Here is a 17,750-nt window from a genome sequence, read left to right on the forward strand (position 1 = left end):
CTGAGCCTGAACCAGTGCCCGTGCCAGAGCCAGAGCATGAACCAGTGCCCGTGCCAGAGCCTGAGCCTGAACCAGTGCCCATGCCAGAGCCTGAGCCTGAACCAGTGCCAGTGCCAGAGACTGAGCCTGAACCAGTACCCGTGCCAGAGCCTGAGCCTGAACCAGTGCCCGTGCCAGAGCCTGAGCCTGAACCAGTGCCCATGCCAGAGCCTGAGCCTGAACCAGTGCCCGTGCCAGAGACTGAGCCTGAACCAGTGCCCGTGCCAGAGCCTGAGCCTGAACCAGTGCCCGTGCCAGAGCCTGAGCCTGAACCAGTGCCCGTGCCAGAGACTGAGCCTGAACCAGTGCCCGTGCCAGAGCCTGAGCCTGAACCAGTGCCCGTGCCAGAGCCTGAGCCTGAACCAGTGCCCGTGCCAGAGACTGAGCCTGAACCAGTGCCCGTGCCAGAGCATGAACCAGTGCCAGTGCCAGAGCCTGAGCCTGAACCAGTGCCAGTGCCAGAGCCTGAGCCTGAACCAGTGCCCATGCCAGAGCCTGAGCCTGAACCAGTGCCCGTGCCAGAGCCTGAACCAGTGCCCGTGCCAGAGCCTGAACCAGTGCCCGTGCCAGAGCCTGAACCAGTGCCCGTGCCAGAGCCTGAACCAGTGCTCGTGCCAGAGCCTGAACCAGTGCTCGTGCCAGAGACTGAGCCTGAACCAGTGCCCGTGCCAGAGCCTGAACCAGTGCTCGTGCCAGAGACTGAGCCTGAACCAGTGCCCGTGCCAGAGCCTGAACCAGTGCTCGTGCCAGAGACTGAGCCTGAACCAGTGCTCGTGCCAGAGCCTGAACCAGTGCCCGTGCCAGAGCCTGAGCCTGAACCAGTGCCCGTGCCAGAGACTGAGCCTGAACCAGTGCCCGTGCCAGAGACTGAGCCTGAACCAGTGCCCGTGCCAGAGCCTGAGCCTGAACCAGTGCCCGTGCCAGAGACTGAGCCTGAACCAGTGCCCGTGCCAGAGACTGAGCCTGAACCAGAGCATGAACCAGTGCCAGTGCCAGAGCCTGAGCCTGAACCAGTGCCAGTGCCAGAGCCTGAGCCTGAACCAGTGCCCATGCCAGAGCCTGAGCCTGAACCAGTGCCCGTGCCAGAGCCTGAACCAGTGTGCCAGAGCCTGAACCAGTGCCAAAGCCAGAGCCTGAACCAGTGCCCGTGCCAGAGCCTGAACCAGTGCCAGTGCCAGAGCCTGAAAGCCAGGAGCAGAGCCTGATCCAGTGCTCGTGCCAGAGACTGAGCCTGAACCAGTGCTCGTGCCAGAGACTGAGCCTGAACCAGTGCTCGTGCCAGAGACTGAGCCTGAACCAGTGCCCGTGCCAGAGCCTGAACCAGTGCTCGTGCCAGAGACTGAGCCTGAACCAGTGCTCGTGCCAGAGACTGAGCCTGAACCAGTGCTCGTGCCAGAGACTGAGCCTGAACCAGTGCTCGTGCCAGAGACTGAGCCTGAACCAGTGCCCGTGCCAGAGACTGAGCCTGAACCAGTGCCCGTGCCAGAGCCTGAACCAGTGCTCGTGCCAGAGACTGAGCCTGAACCAGTGCCCGTGCCAGAGCCTGAACCAGTGCTCGTGCCAGAGACTGAGCCTGAACCAGTGCCCGTGCCAGAGCCTGAACCAGTGCTCGTGCCAGAGACTGAGCCTGAACCAGTGCCCGTGCCAGAGCCTGAACCAGTGCTCGTGCCAGAGACTGAGCCTGAACCAGTGCCCGTGCCAGAGCCTGAACCAGTGCTCGTGCCAGAGACTGAGCCTGAACCAGTGCTCGTGCCAGAGACTGAGCCTGAACCAGTGCTCGTGCCAGAGACTGAGCCTGAACCAGTGCCCGTGCCAGAGCCTGAACCAGTGCTCGTGCCAGAGACTGAGCCTGAACCAGTGCCCGTGCCAGAGCCTGAACCAGTGCTCGTGCCAGAGACTGAGCCTGAACCAGTGCCCGTGCCAGAGCCTGAGCCTGAACCAGTGCCCGTGCCAGAGCCTGAGCCTGAACCAGTGCCCGTGCCAGAGACTGAGCCTGAACCAGTGCCCGTGCCAGAGACTGAGCCTGAACCAGTGCTCGTGCCAGAGACTGAGCCTGAACCAGTGCTCGTGCCAGAGCCTGAGCCTGAACCAGTGCCCGTGCCAGAGCCTGAACCAGTGCTCGTGCCAGAGACTGAGCCTGAACCAGTGCTCGTGCCAGAGCCTGAACCAGTGCTCGTGCCAGAGACTGAGCCTGAACCAGTGCCCGTGCCAGAGCCTGAACCAGTGCCCGTGCCTGAGCCCTGAGCCTGACTCAGTGCCCGTGCCAGAGTCAGAGCCTGAACCAGTGCCCGTGCCAGCGCCTGAGCCTCAATCAGTGCCCGTGCCAGAGCCTGAGCCTGAACCAGTGCCCGTGCCAGAGCCTGAGCCTGAACCAGTGCCCGTGCCAGAGCCTGAGCCTGAACCAGTGCCCGTGCCAGAGCCTGAGCCTGAACCAGTGCCCGTGCCAGCGCCTGAGCCTCAATCAGTGCCCGTGCCAGAGCCTGAGTCTGAACCAGTGCCTGTGCCAGAGCCTGAGCCTGAACCAGTGCCCGTGCCAGAGCCAGAGCCTGAACCAGTGCCCGTGCCAGAGCCTGAGCCTGAACCAGTGCCCGTGCCAGAGCCTGAGCCTGAACCAGTGCCCGTGCCAGAGCCTGAGCCTGAACCAGTGCCCGTGCCAGAGCCTGAGCCTGAACCAGTGCCCGTGCCAGAGCCTGAGCCTGAACCAGTGCCCGTGCCAGAGCCTGAGCCTGAACCAGTGCCCGTGCCAGAGCCTGAACCAGTGCCCGTGCCAGAGCCTGAGCCTGAACCAGTGCCTGTGCCAGAGCCTGAGCCTGAACCAGTGCCCGTGCCAGAGCCTGAGCCTGAACCAGTGCCCGTGCCAGAGCCTGAGCCTGAACCAGTGCCTGTGCCAGAGCCTGAACCGAACCAGTGCCCGTGCCAGAGCCTGAGCCTGAACCAGTGCCCGTGCCAGAGCCTGAGCCTGAACCAGTGCCCGTGCCAGAGCCTGAGCCTGAACCAGTGCCTGTGCCAGAGCCTGAGCCTGAACCAGTGCCCGTGCCAGAGCCTGAGCCTGAACCAGTGCCCGTGCCAGAGCCTGAGCCTGAACCAGTGCCCGTGCCAGAGCCTGAGCCTGAACCAGTGCCCGTGCCAGCGTCCGGTGAAACACACTGACTGGCACACACACAAACACAAGACTGAGTCCGTTAAAACACACTGACACACACACACACAAACACAAGACTGAGTCTGTTAAAACACACTGACTGGCACACACACACACACACACACACACATGACTGAGTCTGTTAAAACACACTGACACACACACACACACACATGACTGAGTCTGTTAAAACACACTGACACACACACACACACAAACACAAGACTGAGTCCGTTAAAGCACACTGACTGGCACACACACACACACACTCATAAACACAAGACTGAGTCTGTTAAAACACACTGACACACACACACACACACACAAACACAAGACTGAGTCTGTTAAAACACACTGACACACACACACACAAACACAAGACTGAGTCCCTCAAAACAGAATGACTGGCACACATACAAACACAGCCTGAGCCACACAAACACAAGACTGAGTCTGTTAAAACACACTGACACACACACAAACACAAGACTGAGTCTGTTAAAACACACTGACTGGCACACACACAAACACAAGACTGAGTCTGTTAAAACACACTGACACACACACACAAACACAAGACTGAGTCTGTTAAAACACACTGACTGGCACACACACAAACACAAGACTGAGTCCGTTAAAACACACTGACTGGCACACACACAAACACAAGACTGAGTCTGTTAAAACACACTGACACACACACAAACACAAGACTGAGTCTGTTAAAACACACTGACTGGCACACACACAAACACAAGACTGAGTCTGTTAAAACACACTGACACACACACACAAACACAAGACTGAGTCTGTTAAAACACACTGACACACACACAAACACAAGACTGAGTCCGTTAAAACACACTGACTGGCACACACACAAACACAAGACTGAGTCCGCTAAGCCTGAACCAGTGACACACACAGACTGAGCCTGACACACACAAACACAAGACTGAGCCTGAACCAGTGCCTGTGCACAGAGACTGAGCCTGAACACAGTGCCTGTGCCAGAGCCTGAACCAGTGCTCGTGACAGAGACTGAGCCTGAACCAGTGCCTGTGCCAGAGCCTGAACCAGTGCTCAAAGCAGAGCCTGAGCCTGACCCAGTGCCCGTGCCAGAGCCTGACCCTGAACCAGTGCCCGTGCCAGAGCCTGAACCAGTGCCCGTGCCAGAGACTGAGCCTGAACCAGTGCCCGTGCCAGAGACTGAGCCTGAACCAGTGCCCGTGCCAGAGCCTGAGCCTGAACCAGTGCCCGTGCCAGAGCCTGAACCAGTGCCCGTGCCAGAGACTGAGCCTGAACCAGTGCCCGTGCCAGAGACTGAGCCTGAACCAGTGCCCGTGCCAGAGCCTGAACCAGTGCTCGTGACAGAGACTGAGCCTGAACCAGTGCCCGTGCCAGAGCCTGAGCCTGAACCAGTGCTCGTGCCAGAGACTGAGCCTGAACCAGTGCCCGTGCCAGAGCCTGAACCAGTGCCCGTGCCAGAGCCTGAACCAGTGCCCGTGCCAGAGCCTGAACCAGTGCCCGTGCCAGAGCCTGAACCAGTGCCCGTGCCAGAGACTGAGCCTGAACCAGTGCCCGTGCCAGAGCCTGAACCAGTGCCCGTGCCAGAGCCTGAACCAGTGCTCGTGACAGAGACTGAGCCTGAACCAGTGCCCGTGCCAGAGCCTGAACCAGTGCCCGTGCCAGAGCCTGAGCCTGAACCAGTGCCCGTGCCAGAGTCAGAGCCTGAATCAGTGCCCGTGCCAGAGCCTGAGCCTGAACCAGTGCCCGTGCCAGAGCCTGAGCCTGAACCAGTGCCCGTGCCAGAGCCTGAGCCTGAACCAGTGCCCGTGCCAGAGCCTGAGCCTGAACCAGTGCCCGTGCCAGAGCCTGAGCCTGAACCAGTGCCCGTGCCAGAGACTGAGCCTGAACCAGTGCCCGTGCCAGAGCCTGAGCATGAACCAGTGCCCGTGCCAGAGACTGAGCCTGAACCAGTGCCCGTGCCAGAGCCAGAGCCTGAACCAGTGCCCGTGCCAGAGCCTGAGCATGAACCAGTGCCCGTGCCAGAGACTGAGCCTGAACCAGTGCCCGTGCCAGAGCCTGAGCCTGAACCAGTGCCCGTGCCAGAGCCTGAGCCTGAACCAGTGCCTGTGCCAGAGCCTGAGCCTGAACCAGTGCCCGTGCCAGAGACTGAGCCTGAACCAGTGCCCGTGCCAGAGCCTGAGCCTGAACCAGTGCCTGTGCCAGAGTCAGAGCCTGAACCAGTGACCGTGCCAGAGCCTGAACCAGTGCCCGTGCCAAAGCCTGAGACTGAACCAGTGCCCGTGCCAGAGCCTGAGCCTGAACCAGTGACCGTGCCAGAGCCTGAACCAGTGCCCGTGCCAGAGCCTGAGCCTGAACCAGTGCCCGTGCCAGAGCCTGAGCCTGAACCAGTGCCCATGCCAGAGCCTGAGCCTGAACCAGTGCCCGTGCCAGAGCCTGAGCCTGAACCAGTGCCCGTGCCAGAGCCTGAGCCTGAACCAGTGCCCGTGCCAGAGCCTGAGCCTGAACCAGTCCCAGTGCCAGAGCCTGAGCCTGACCCAGTGCCAGTGCCAGAGCCTGAGCCTGTACCAGTGCCCGTGCCAGAGCCTGAGCCTGAACCAGTGCCCGTGCCAGAGCCTGAGCCTGAACCAGTGCCCGTGCCAGAGCCTGAGCCTGAACCAGTGCCTGTGCCAGAGCCTGAGCCTGAACCAGTGCCCGTGCCAGAGCCTGAACCAGTGCCCGTGCCAGAGCCTGAGCCTGAACCAGTGCCCATGCCTTAAACACACTGACTGGCACACACACACACACACACACACACACACATACACACACACACACACAAGACTGAGTCCGTTAAAACACTGACTGGTAGACACACACACACACACACACACACACACACACACACACACACACACACACAAAAGACTGAGTCCCTCAAAACACAATGACTGGCACACACACAAACACAAGACTGAGTCCCTAACACACACTGACTGGCATACACAAACACAAGATTTACAAAGATTTACAGAGATAAGCAAACCACACAGACCCTTTGGTCCAGACAAGGTGGTCTGTCTTATACATAAGTGCTGTTCTTTTAAATTTAATGTTTAATGCCATCAAAACTTTGCACTTCGACTTTAGTGAGTATCAGGTTGAAGGAAGTGGTGGTCGAGCTTGTCTTTAAATTATTAGATCGTACTGCACTGGACCAATGAAGGTGGGAGTATATTTCATTCTCGCGCTACAACGTTGGCAAAGAAAAATTTGGTGCCCTCTTTGTTTATTGGTTTACACTTAAGTTTCGTGCCGTTATTACTCGTTTGTATTATTAATAAAACCATTGAGTATTTTGAAAAATCAATCAGTTTTCGTCGGAGGCGACGTTTCTCAAGAGAGAACAGCCTAAGGGATGAGAGCCTTCCATCGTACTGTTTGTTGGGCAAGGAAGAGTTCATCTTTGTTGCCCAGCGTTTCACACCGTCCTTTGCGTGGTGGGGAGCCCAAACCGTACCGCATATTCTAAATGAGGTAAGACTAAACTATTGTACAGTGGAAGTATTACATCTATATACCTGAGTGAGAATTTTAACCTAATGAAGTAGCATTTTGTTCACTTCATTTGCTGCGTCGATGCATTGCCGTGAGAATCTGAAGTATTCATGGGTATATTAATTATTACAGTAGGTTTCCCAGTTCAAAGGTGCAGAAGTCGTGTAAAACTATCACGTACCAGTAACACAAAACAGTCCGCGAAAACCCCAGCAACTTCCACGAGAGGTTTTGCAAACAGGCGAACTGAGGCGCCGAGACATTTACAAACACGGGCTATAGCTAAGTCTATATATACCAAGTCAAGTCACTCTGCTTCAAAACTGCGACCGATACGCGCAGGAGGCGGTTTTGGGCTGAGCAGCGGGATGACGTCACTTGAAGCCAAAAAAAAAAATACCCGCCAGTTCAAGGGTGACTGAAGTTGGGGCCGTTTGTGCACTCTGGATGTGCATTCTCGCCTCCTTTCACAGCGCGTTCAGGCAAGCCACTGACGAAAAAATATGTCTTTTTATTGTGCTATTGCGCGACTGTAATTTCAATGCCTACAAACGGCGGTGTGGGATGTGAGGGTGGGCATGTTGAAGTGATTGATTTAAATTTGTCCGCCTTTCCTCGTTTTCTCTAAATCCCTGTTTCTACATTCTCTAGTTTGGCTCCAAGCAGTGTCATGCATAAACCACGCCTCGGCCGTGTCTCCTCCCACAAACCTGTGTATGACTTGACTTGGTGTATATAGACTTAGGGCTATAGTACGACGCTTAAAAAATCATGCGTAGCGTCACTCACTCGCCACCAGCTGCCAGATAACATTGAGAGCCGCGGTGTTGATGGAGGGCGGGAAGAAGGATGGTTTGTTGGCGTAGGTCCTGAAGTCCTGCACGAGCCCCTCCGCCTCCCGCACGATGACGTCATCCAGGCGGGACGTGCCCATGCCCAGGTCGCGGAGGTTGCGCAGCAGGAACCGACGAAGTGTTTGCCACCGCTCCCCGCTGCTGAAGATGACTCCTGAAGAAGGTTGAGAACTTGAGAGGAGGGTGGGATGAGAAGGGCGAGGGGCGGCAACACTACGTCTGGGGTGTCATACTTAAAAGAAAAGCCTTCCTACACTAAATAAAGAGGACATCCGTACCTATAAAAAGTTACGTCTTGGAAGAGGGGAAGGAGGGGAGGAAGGAGAGAGGAGGGATATTTGAGAGGAGGGTGAGATGATGAGAGCAAGGGATGGCTATACTATGTCTGGGGTGTCATATACTATAACAAAAAATTAAAAATCGTTGTATACTAAATGAAGAGAGCACATCCGTAGCCTAACTAAAAATAAAGAAAAAGTCACGTGGTGGAATAGAGGAAGGAGGGAAGGAAGGAAGAAGCGAGGAGGGATATTTCTGACAAACTCTAAAATGCTGAAAATGTTTGTAAATGGGTAAAATTCCCATCGTGGTATTATAGCAGTGAAAATGATGATAATGACAGGACAAAGATCACAATGAAATATGGAAGAGAATTAAAAGATGATGAAAATATAGAACAAAAAGAAAAAGAGGATAGCCTACTGGTAGTCAATATATTTGTATCAATGTAAGTATCCAAATGTGTCGATCCACCTCAGTTTCCCTTATTTCAACTATGTCAATATACTTATTCCTCTCTCTTGCATGACATTCTTACTACTTACATCCTTCTCTATCCCTTACCTGCCACCTTTCCCTCCGACAAAAAATTGGGAAACTTCCAGTCTGGTCGATCGTTGAATTCATACCTCGAGAACGCCTCCCTGATCGTCTTACTGTTGCACAAGAAGACCACACGCTGACTCCCGTGGCGCAAGCTGGAAGGGGAATAGGAGATACACATTGCTAGGGGGTTAGGATAGATTGCAGGACCTCACATCTGTTATACTACCTATTTTATCAACAATATACCTCAGTCAGTCAGTTAATCAATCAGTCAGTCAGTCAATCAAAGGACACAGATCGTAACGGAATATGGAAGAGAATTAAAATAAGATGATGATGATGATATACAGAATAAAAGAAAAGAAAAAGAACGTGATGAACTATATGTGTTTTCCTATAGGTGAATCCTTATATATAGCCTACTATCCTAACGTGTAAATCCACCTCAGTTTGCATTAATTCAACTAGTATATAATTTCACCACCTATTTCTTTATCTCCCTTTTACATCACACTCCTGTTGAACATATTATTATTAACCCGGTAGCTGCGGGGATCATGTTTCTTAAAGGCCCTTCCCTCTGAGCGAGAAAAATTAGAAAAAATCATCACTCACGCAAACCATTTCATAATATATATCAATGCATTTGTGATCAGTTTATGCATCATCTATTTAGGGGGGGTTATATCATGGCAAAAATGTGGCCCGTCGCTGGTACACAGTAAAGCCACAAATTTGGCCCGTCGCTGCTACCGGGTTAACGCTGACCGACGTGAAATTGAGATATATATACTTGCTTTCTTTTTCTTTCTTCATTGCATCGGACACACACACACACACACACACACACACACACAGAATATACAGATCCGTCTTACCCAAATGTGTCTCCGTATTCTTTCTTTAGCCTCCTGCAGGATTCTATCGAATGACAAAATGTTAAGCTGCCGATGATGGGGTACTTCCGCGGGCCTGGCAGAAGACATTAAAAAGGGTTACGGCTTTGGTGAAGAAGACGTAGTGTAATTATATGTATTGACCAGTTAATGAGGAATTTATAGCTATGTAAGATCCTAGCTCTGCAAAGCGAAAGAATGTCGAAGTCACTGCAATATGGTATGCCTATATGTTTATTGCGTGGTGTTTAGTTAGAGTGAAGGAACGGTGTTATATGCATGGAAGAGGCGATGGAGTTAATTGTGACATTTTTCTTTCTTGTTTTTTGTTTTCCTTCATCTTCATCAACTTCTTCAACTTCTTCTTCTTCTTCTTCTTACTACTACTACTACTACTACTTATTGTTATCATTATTATTATTATTTTATTTTTTTCAATGTGACCCACCTGGAGGCAGCCCCGGCGGGTCCCTGCCAAGGTAGAAGGCCAGCAGCACCAGCAGCACCACCGCCAGCAGCGCCTCCACCAGCATGGCGCCGCGCAGGGGGCTCTGGGGGTCACACGAGGCAGCCCGTCAGCTAGGGACTACACCCACCACATAATACTGTGTGGGCCTTTCCTTATACCTGAATGATTAGTCTGGACTATAGCGTCTGTGTTGTCTGAAAATCTGTGTTAATAATCCTTATAAATACGTGTATCTTTGTATAAAAATCTTCGGTGAAAGCGCTGTTACTTTCGATGCTGGCGCTGAACAGACAAACCGACTAACAGAAAGACAATTTTAAAACCGTCAAATTCTTAATTCGCATGAGGTAAGATGGTTCTAGGAATGCTTTATTTTGTTTTTGTGAAGAATAAGTCCCATACACATCTGAAACACCCTCTCGCTGACGTGCCTGACTAAAATACCTGGAGTGTAGCTATTTGGTCCACTGACGCAGAACACAAGAGTCGTCAGCTTCCGGAGGTTCACCCGGCCAGGCGGGGCGACACGAAGGTGTGCATTGTGTTTGACGGAATCACACTCTGGTAGAAGCTGATGTTCTCACTTTGCCTTGCTTAGTGAATGTAGGCAACGATCAAGCGGCGCTTCTGTGCTTTGAAATTTGCAAGTGTTCCTGTGAATATCAAGCGTCCCAACGTGGTCTTTGAATGCGTTGCCAACACGGCCGTCTTGGCACATGTAACGTAAACACACAGCAGACTGGTCCACGCCTTGCTCAGGCCGAAAAGTTTATTGCGGACAGAATCGGTCCACTGATCTATGGAAAACTCCGTCCGGGAGGGTATTGGCTGGCGATCACGAGTTTAGCACGAGAGTGGACCGTGAGTGAATGACACACACACACACACACACACACACACACACACACACACACACACACTCTCTCTCTCTCTCTCTCTCTCTCTCAGGCTTGAAGGCCAAACAGGCGGTGGTTCGAGTCCCGCTCAGGCCGGATTCTTTCCGTTGATTAGGAGTGGTTACTGTCCTCCCTTGAGCAAGGGGGATGGAGTGTGTGGTGTGTGAGGTCCTGGCAGTACCCAGAGATCGACGATAATGAGCATGCACTTGCTCGTGTCGGGAGGGTGCCTGCTGGCGAAAGCGAGTCCAACTTGTGATCAGGCCGTGGTGAATTACACACATACACACACACACACACACACACACATGTGCGGTATGCGATTATTTCGAGTGTCTTCAGAGCTTATCATAGTCAAGATCGATCTTGATTATAGTATGGATACTGGATGTGAAGAATTTCGATATTCATATAGTGCAACATCCATGCATAATCACATACCAATTAAATCAACGTCGTCATTAGTATTCGGCACGGGAGTATTCGTAATAAAAATAACTGCAATAGAAAAGATTGTACAAACAGTAATATGCGAATATGTATTTCTCTATGGAGATACTCTTAATCAAGGCCTTGCTCATGAGAACTCGACTGATACCCTTACTGACCTTCGGAAAGTGTTGCTGTGAGAGGTGGTGCGTCTAAGAATATCGACCGTGTCAGGAACACACTGCAAGCACCACAACACTGACAAGTACACGGGCTCACTGGGATGCTCGGGGACACACCTACCTACTCGTCTGGCAGCACACACACACACACACACACACACAAGCACCACCCTTCAAGTCAATTGGTTGGGGGTTGGAGGCAGCCAGCGGCACTTGTTACGCAGCGTTACCAGAGCTTATTGTACTCAGCACACTGCATACATCTTTTAATGCCCCCAAAGCTATCGCAAACACAGATAACGGCATTCAGTCCACCTTGTGATCTAAAACTTATCAATATCTCCTATACGAGTGGAAAGCATATCAACGTTAATTAAGCTGATCTGACCGTGGTATCTGGGAATCATTGTTGCACGGTGAACGCTGCTCCCAAGGCCGCCGCCCTGCCCTGCCCTACCCCAACACTGCTGCGTCACTGTGATATGCCGCCACCTACGATGCCATGATCTCTGCATGACTACCCGCGGACGTCGTTAGGTTGGTCTGGCGGGGATCAAGCGCGCGAGTGTTTTGCAAGCGATGAAAACCTTTTATTTCGTTGTGTTCAAGTGTTCCTGTATTGTAAGCGATGAAAACCTTTTATTTCGTTGTGTTCAAGTGTTCCTGTATTGTAGGCGATGAAAACCTTTTATTTCGTTGTGTTCAAGTGTTCCTGTATTGTAAGCGATGAAAACCTTTTATTTCGTTGTGTTCAAGTGTTCCTGTATTGTAAGCGATGAAAACCTTTTATTTCGTTGTGTTCAAGTGTTCCTGTATTGTAAGCGATGAAAACCTTTTATTTCGTTGTGGTCAAGTGTTCCTGTATTGCAAGCGATGAAAACCTTTTATTTCGTTGTGTTCAAGTGTTCCTGTATTGTAAGCGATGAAAACCTTTTATTTCGTTGTGTTCAAGTGTTCCTGTATTGTAAGCGTTGAAAACCTTTTATTTCGTTGTGTTCAAGTGTTCCTGTATTGTAAGCGATGAAAACCTTTTATTTCGTTGTGTTCAAGTGTTCCTGTATTGTAAGCGATGAAAACCTTTTATTTCGTTGTGTTCAAGTGTTCCTGTATTGTAAGCGATGAAAACCTTTTATTTCGTTGTGGTTAAGTGCTCCTGTATTGTAAGCGATGAAAACCTTTTATTTCGTTGTGGTTATGTGCTCCTGTATTGTAAGCGATGAAAACCTTTTATTTCGTTGTGGTTAAGTGTTCCTGTATTGTAAGCGATGAAAACCTTTTATTTCGTTGTGTTCAAGTGTTCCTGTATTGTAAGCGATGAAAACCTTTTATTTCGTTGTGTTCAAGTGTTCCTGTATTGTAAGCGATGAAAACCTTTTATTTCGTTGTGTTCAAGTGTTCCTGTATTGTAAGCGATGAAAACCTTTTATTTCGTTGTGTTCAAGTGTTCCTGTATTGTAAGCGTTGAAAACCTTTTATTTCGTTGTGTTCAAGTGTTCCAGCGGTAGCCAGCACACTATAATTAAGTGAGGAAGTATATATAGTCGCTAGCTATGTTCTTCATCATCTCGATCTATTTAATCTTCCTAACGTCAGATCTGGATTTGAGAATACGGCACACTGGCTAACTGGTCGTGCGTTTCGTCAATGAGTGGGTTGCCTGTGACGTTTCTTTATTTTATGGATTGATGTGGTGATTTTAAGTACGTAAACAGCCGCTATACATATTACCCATGAATGCATACTTCTTTAACTTTGTACGTACTTCATAATGACTGCTATTATTGCGTTTTTATTATAGCTAGTAGGCTAAATACTACTTTTATCACTACGATATACTACTACTACTACTACTACTACTACTACTACTGCTATTACTACTTAACTACTACTGCTACTTCTACTATTACTACTACTCTATATGTGTGAAGTGACTTGACTGTTATTATCGTAAAGTCCATCACTGCCTCCGTGGTGCAGTGGTTAACTTCCCTGATGGCGACTGGGTTCGAATCCCGGCGGCCTGGACAGCCGGCGTGCAGCCCACCCTGGGGAAACCTGGGGAAGGTAAACTGTGGCAACCTGGATGTTAAACTGGCCCTGTGTCGGGTAATTAGTGGGTTAATGATAATATTTTTTTCTCCCACATCAGGTTCAAAGCAGCGTTGCCAAATTATCGTACTCATCGCATTTCATTTTCGTAGTTGCTGACCGATAACTATAACAACAAAGAACGAAAAACATCAATATTCAACAGTTTTAGCACTAACTTTGATTTTCTCACGTTACTTGTGTAGGTACGAGAGTTTGAGGCATAAAAATGATAGATACGATATGTGGTTAATACGATAATTTGGCAATGCTGGTTCGTAGGGGCAAGAGAACGTATGCCAACGGGAAGTACGGAGAAGAGCACCGCCGCCACGCGCAGCTACAGCGTACACTCAAATTATCTTTACTTTTACCATCACCAATAGTAACAGACCTATTAATCATCCCGTCCCACCTGGAGTTGTAATATAGCAACGATACCCAAACCGCTTAACCACCAACGACCAACGAGGGGGCATCAAGTTGGGGGGAAGGGGGAGGAGAAGGGAGGGGGTTGATAGGGGGTAAGGGAGGTGGAGGAAGGAGGAAGAGGGGGAAATGGAGGCAGCGAAGGGCAAATCAGCAGCGTACTCGGGCAATCACTGGTACTTTAATTAACGCTCAGATGCTTCGTTTCCTACTCAACCAAGTGTTCCTCTGTTGTCATATATTTTCTAACCTTCAAAGAACAACGACCGCCTTCACTTGCAGGTAGAAAGGAAGAAATAAAAGGCCAGACGGTTCCTCCTCTCACATTAAAGGTAGAAAGGAAGAAATAAAAGGTCAGACCAGACGGTTCCTCCTCTCACATTAACTATCTCTACAGACCAAAAACGAGATCAGTCGGGTTCTATAATAAGTGTCTTCAGGTTCATGATACAGAAGAAGGGTCAAACTACCAGAAGGGTCATAAAACTACCTCTGGAAGTGCCCCAAACTCCTACGAAAGCCTTGTCATATGTGAGGTTTGGTGCCGAAATGTTCAAGAATACAACCCCAAAACTAGTTCCATGCCCCCTACAAACCACCATCAGCTGTCACACACACACACACACACACACACTCACCTCCTTCCTTGTTTTCTTACTCTATTTCTTAATATCCTCCACCAACGAAGTCTCCACGTCTTCAAAGTTCTCCTCCTCATGCTTCAAGGCTGTCGTGGAGGTGATGGGCCCCTCACTAGTGTTAGAACTCCCGTGAAAATGGATTAGTCTGCTCGGCCCCTCACAAGTGTTAGAATTCACGTGAAAATGGATTAGTAGTCAAGACGTAACTGCTTCCTCCTGGGTTTTGCCGCGCTAGTTTGCCGGCGACGGACCTACGCTATTTCTTTCTCTATTTTATTATTATTGAAATCACAGCTGATGGCTAGTAAATGAGTACTAATGAAATAACATGGGACTTTACACGTAGGTCAATGTAGTGAGGGGATGTTGTCATAAGACTTTGATTTGGCTATGAAATTAATTTGCCTCAGGTGTTAAAATAGACGAGCCTAACGTTTAAATAATAATAATGGTGAATGATATGTACGATGTCGAACAGTCCACTTAAATATAATCCACCTGGCATCTTTATAATTTTGACTAGGGAAACATTGCAGTGGTGGAATGCTGTACGGAACACACAAAATTCATCCAGTGGTATATCAATAGGTTTTAATACACTGAAATATTGTGTTTCCGTTTTGATAATCTAATCTCCCAAATTAACTTCAGACCTCCTATAAGTATACTATTATCTTCAAAAACAGATTCAGCTTAACTCAGACCATCTTTGAACTGATAGATAGTACCGTATTATAATTGATCTCTCTCCCCCAAAACTACAGCATACTTGAATATTGAATTGATAGATAGTACTGTATTATAATTGATGTCTCTCCCCCAAAAGCTACATCATACTTGAGGAATATAGATCTACTCGTAAGAAAGGCCAATGCTACAGAGATGAGCACCGAGGTCACGCGCAGCTATAGCATATGCCCCAAATCTTACTTTCTCTCTTATCCATGTGAAAATTGACCCCCTACACTTATTTAGTCCAAGAGAATCATAAGAGAAAGCCATAAATATAATTCCATGGAGTCTTCATATTTACTGTTCACTAAGATCTGCAAAATAAACAAAATAATGAACTGTAAATTAAGCTTAACTTTGAGAGAGAGAGAGAGAGAGAGAGAGAGAGAGAGAGAGAGAGAGAGAGAGAGAGAGAGAGAGAGAGAGAGAGAGAGAGAGAGAGAGAGAGAGAGAGAGAGAGAGAGAGAGAGAGAGAGAGAATAATGGTAACATCATGAAGAATTAGGATGCCTGGGGGGTGAATATCAAAGGTTAAGACTGGAGAAATCTATGTTAGAAGAAAATTTGTATAATTGGAAGAGTTTAATGAGTACCCTTTATTCTGGCTACACTGCAAGACAACACAGTGGGTGAGGCATGAGAGAGAATGGTGTGTTGCCAAGTTGCTAGGGTGAAGCTGAAAAAGAAAGTTTTGTTTAGTCGGCGCAACATCTGTGGTCATATGTTGGAGAGAGACAGAAGGGGAAGGAATTATAGAAGTGAACAGATCCCCCGATTAATACCTGGTACCCATTCACTGCTGGGTGGACAGGGGCATAGGGTATCAGAAAAGCTGCCCAAATTTTTCCACTCCGCCCAGGAATCGAACCTGGGCTCTCTCAGTTGTGAGCCGAGTGTGCTAACCACTGCACCACATAGCCCCCAGGGTGAAACTGAGGGAAAAGTGTATTACATGCTGAGAAGCTAACCATGAGGAGGTCTGAAAGGGGAAAGTTAATAGGGAAATGAAATGTGCCAGGTATCAAAGGTCATACGCCACAGGGGCATGAACGGAGACAGGCCAATGTGGTAAAGCTATACCCGACCAGAGGCGTTTGGACAGTGTTCGAGGGTTAGTGAAGCAGTAGAGGAAAATCACGTCATTGAGATTTAGGCACTTGTGGGGGGGAAGATGAAAATGACTTAGTTCCACATGGTTCAGACACTCAGACATTATTTCTAAAGCCATATTCTAAAAAAAAAATAATAATAATAATAAAAAAAAAAAAAATAATAATAATAATATTCTTTGATATATATCTTACCTTGTTAAAGTATGCTCACCCAGATACAAATGTTTTGTTATCTGGTACACACAATATAGAACACACTAGGTTTCCATGCTTTTTATACATCCATGCAAGGTAGTCTTCTTTTTTTAAGTTGAAAATATTACTACAAGAGTAAGGTCATTACATTAAAGGGCAAACCTGGTATAGTATAACATGTATTCATCAAAATTGGCCTTAACATAAAACTATTTGAATTCTGTAATACCCTTGAAACAGGGTAACATGTGTGGTACTCCTGTCTCTCCCGCCTGACAAGCTTGGCCGTGTTTTGTCATCACACATCTTTGAAACCATATTCTTTTATGTGACCATAGTGATTAACTTGCTTGTTACCCTTGCTTGTTTAATGTATAAATAAATTAGTAATAAGAACATAATATTTTTGATTCTGAAGACTGTGGCTTCACCGTTTTAGACAGTATGCTGATGAATAAAGGGCAATGGATGAAGATAAAATGAAAAAGTAAATTAGTTGAAAATGGCTCCTATAATAAAAACAACTAAACCCTCACACACATACACCCCATCAAAACATCTCAGTGTGTGGCCAACATCATGCACAGCATCTTTGCTCTGCTTGACAATGACTACATATAAGAAGTGGTTGCCACATGATGCCTGTGCTTGAAAGTGTTACATTTTCTGGCATGTGTAAATAATTCAAGAAGTTTAAGAGATACCACTGGAAATGATGAGAGCTCTGCCAGCTGACTGTCAGGAAAATTGGAAAGTGAATAAATCTCAATTACTTTAAAATAGTATGAGTCTTGTTGGAATATTTCTGACCTTAAAGAGAAACTAATTGAATTTGTTTAATTAAAATTTAAATAGGGGAAAGTTGGTGGCAAATTATATAAACGTGGAGTGCTCAGTAATTACAAACAAAATCAATGAGGTTCAGTAAATGAATACTTGATCTGGGACTCAAGATTTCAAAAAATTAGGCAAGAGTTACCAAGCGCCAAAGAAGTAAATTTGAAACATGATGTTTATGTTGATGCTCCACTCTTTGCCAAAACATTGCTCCACCATTCTAGAGTTGGAAGGCACCCATGACTGCAAAACTTCTTGAATTTTTGTTGTAGAAGAAAATTAGCATATTGAAATTAGAAAAAAATAACACCCTCTAATTGACAGTTAAATTATAAGATCTCACTTAGGTCTTATTGTATCTCTAAACATGAATTAATTCAGAACTCAAAAGTTAACCATCAGTCATTAATACTTCGTTTG

At 48.3% G+C, this 17,750-nt stretch overlaps 1 protein-coding gene and 1 long non-coding RNA gene across 14 annotated transcripts in view; both read right to left on the bottom strand.

The window, feature by feature from the left end:
- LOC126987775 (cytochrome P450 2L1-like) overlaps window positions 1–11,435 on the bottom strand; it is a 31,736-nt gene extending 20,301 nt beyond the window's left edge. For 4 of the 12 annotated variants that reach the window (XM_050845096.1, XM_050845097.1, XM_050845098.1 and 1 more), the window contains exons 1-4: window positions 9,769–9,947; window positions 9,303–9,396; window positions 8,443–8,576; window positions 7,535–7,753 (exon numbers count right to left, since the gene is read on the bottom strand). In XM_050845096.1, the coding sequence (XP_050701053.1) occupies window positions 7,535–7,753; window positions 8,443–8,576; window positions 9,303–9,396; window positions 9,769–9,853 (532 nt within the window). In that variant the 5' untranslated portion in view covers window positions 9,854–9,947. Of the gene's footprint in view, window positions 1–7,534; window positions 7,754–8,442; window positions 8,577–9,302; window positions 9,397–9,768; window positions 9,948–11,293 lie in introns of those variants that run through there. The other 8 variants (XR_007741151.1, XR_007741150.1, XM_050845100.1 and 5 more) reach the window with 6 other exon arrangements.
- A 544-nt stretch (window positions 11,436–11,979) lies between these two features.
- Window positions 11,980–12,789, bottom strand: LOC126987779 (uncharacterized). 2 transcript variants are annotated; one of them, XR_007741156.1, is made up of 3 exons: window positions 12,570–12,789; window positions 12,276–12,422; window positions 11,980–12,128 (listed from the first exon to the last, which is right to left on the bottom strand). It is a non-coding gene; the product is annotated as an uncharacterized LOC126987779 (long non-coding RNA). The 2 variants fall into 2 exon arrangements; XR_007741155.1 differs by having other exon boundaries at window positions 12,178–12,422.
- Between the last annotated feature and the right edge of the window lie 4,961 nt (window positions 12,790–17,750).

This window comes from Eriocheir sinensis, chromosome 66, assembly GCF_024679095.1.
Source record: "Eriocheir sinensis breed Jianghai 21 chromosome 66, ASM2467909v1, whole genome shotgun sequence".
Taxonomy (NCBI): domain Eukaryota; kingdom Metazoa; phylum Arthropoda; class Malacostraca; order Decapoda; family Varunidae; genus Eriocheir; species Eriocheir sinensis.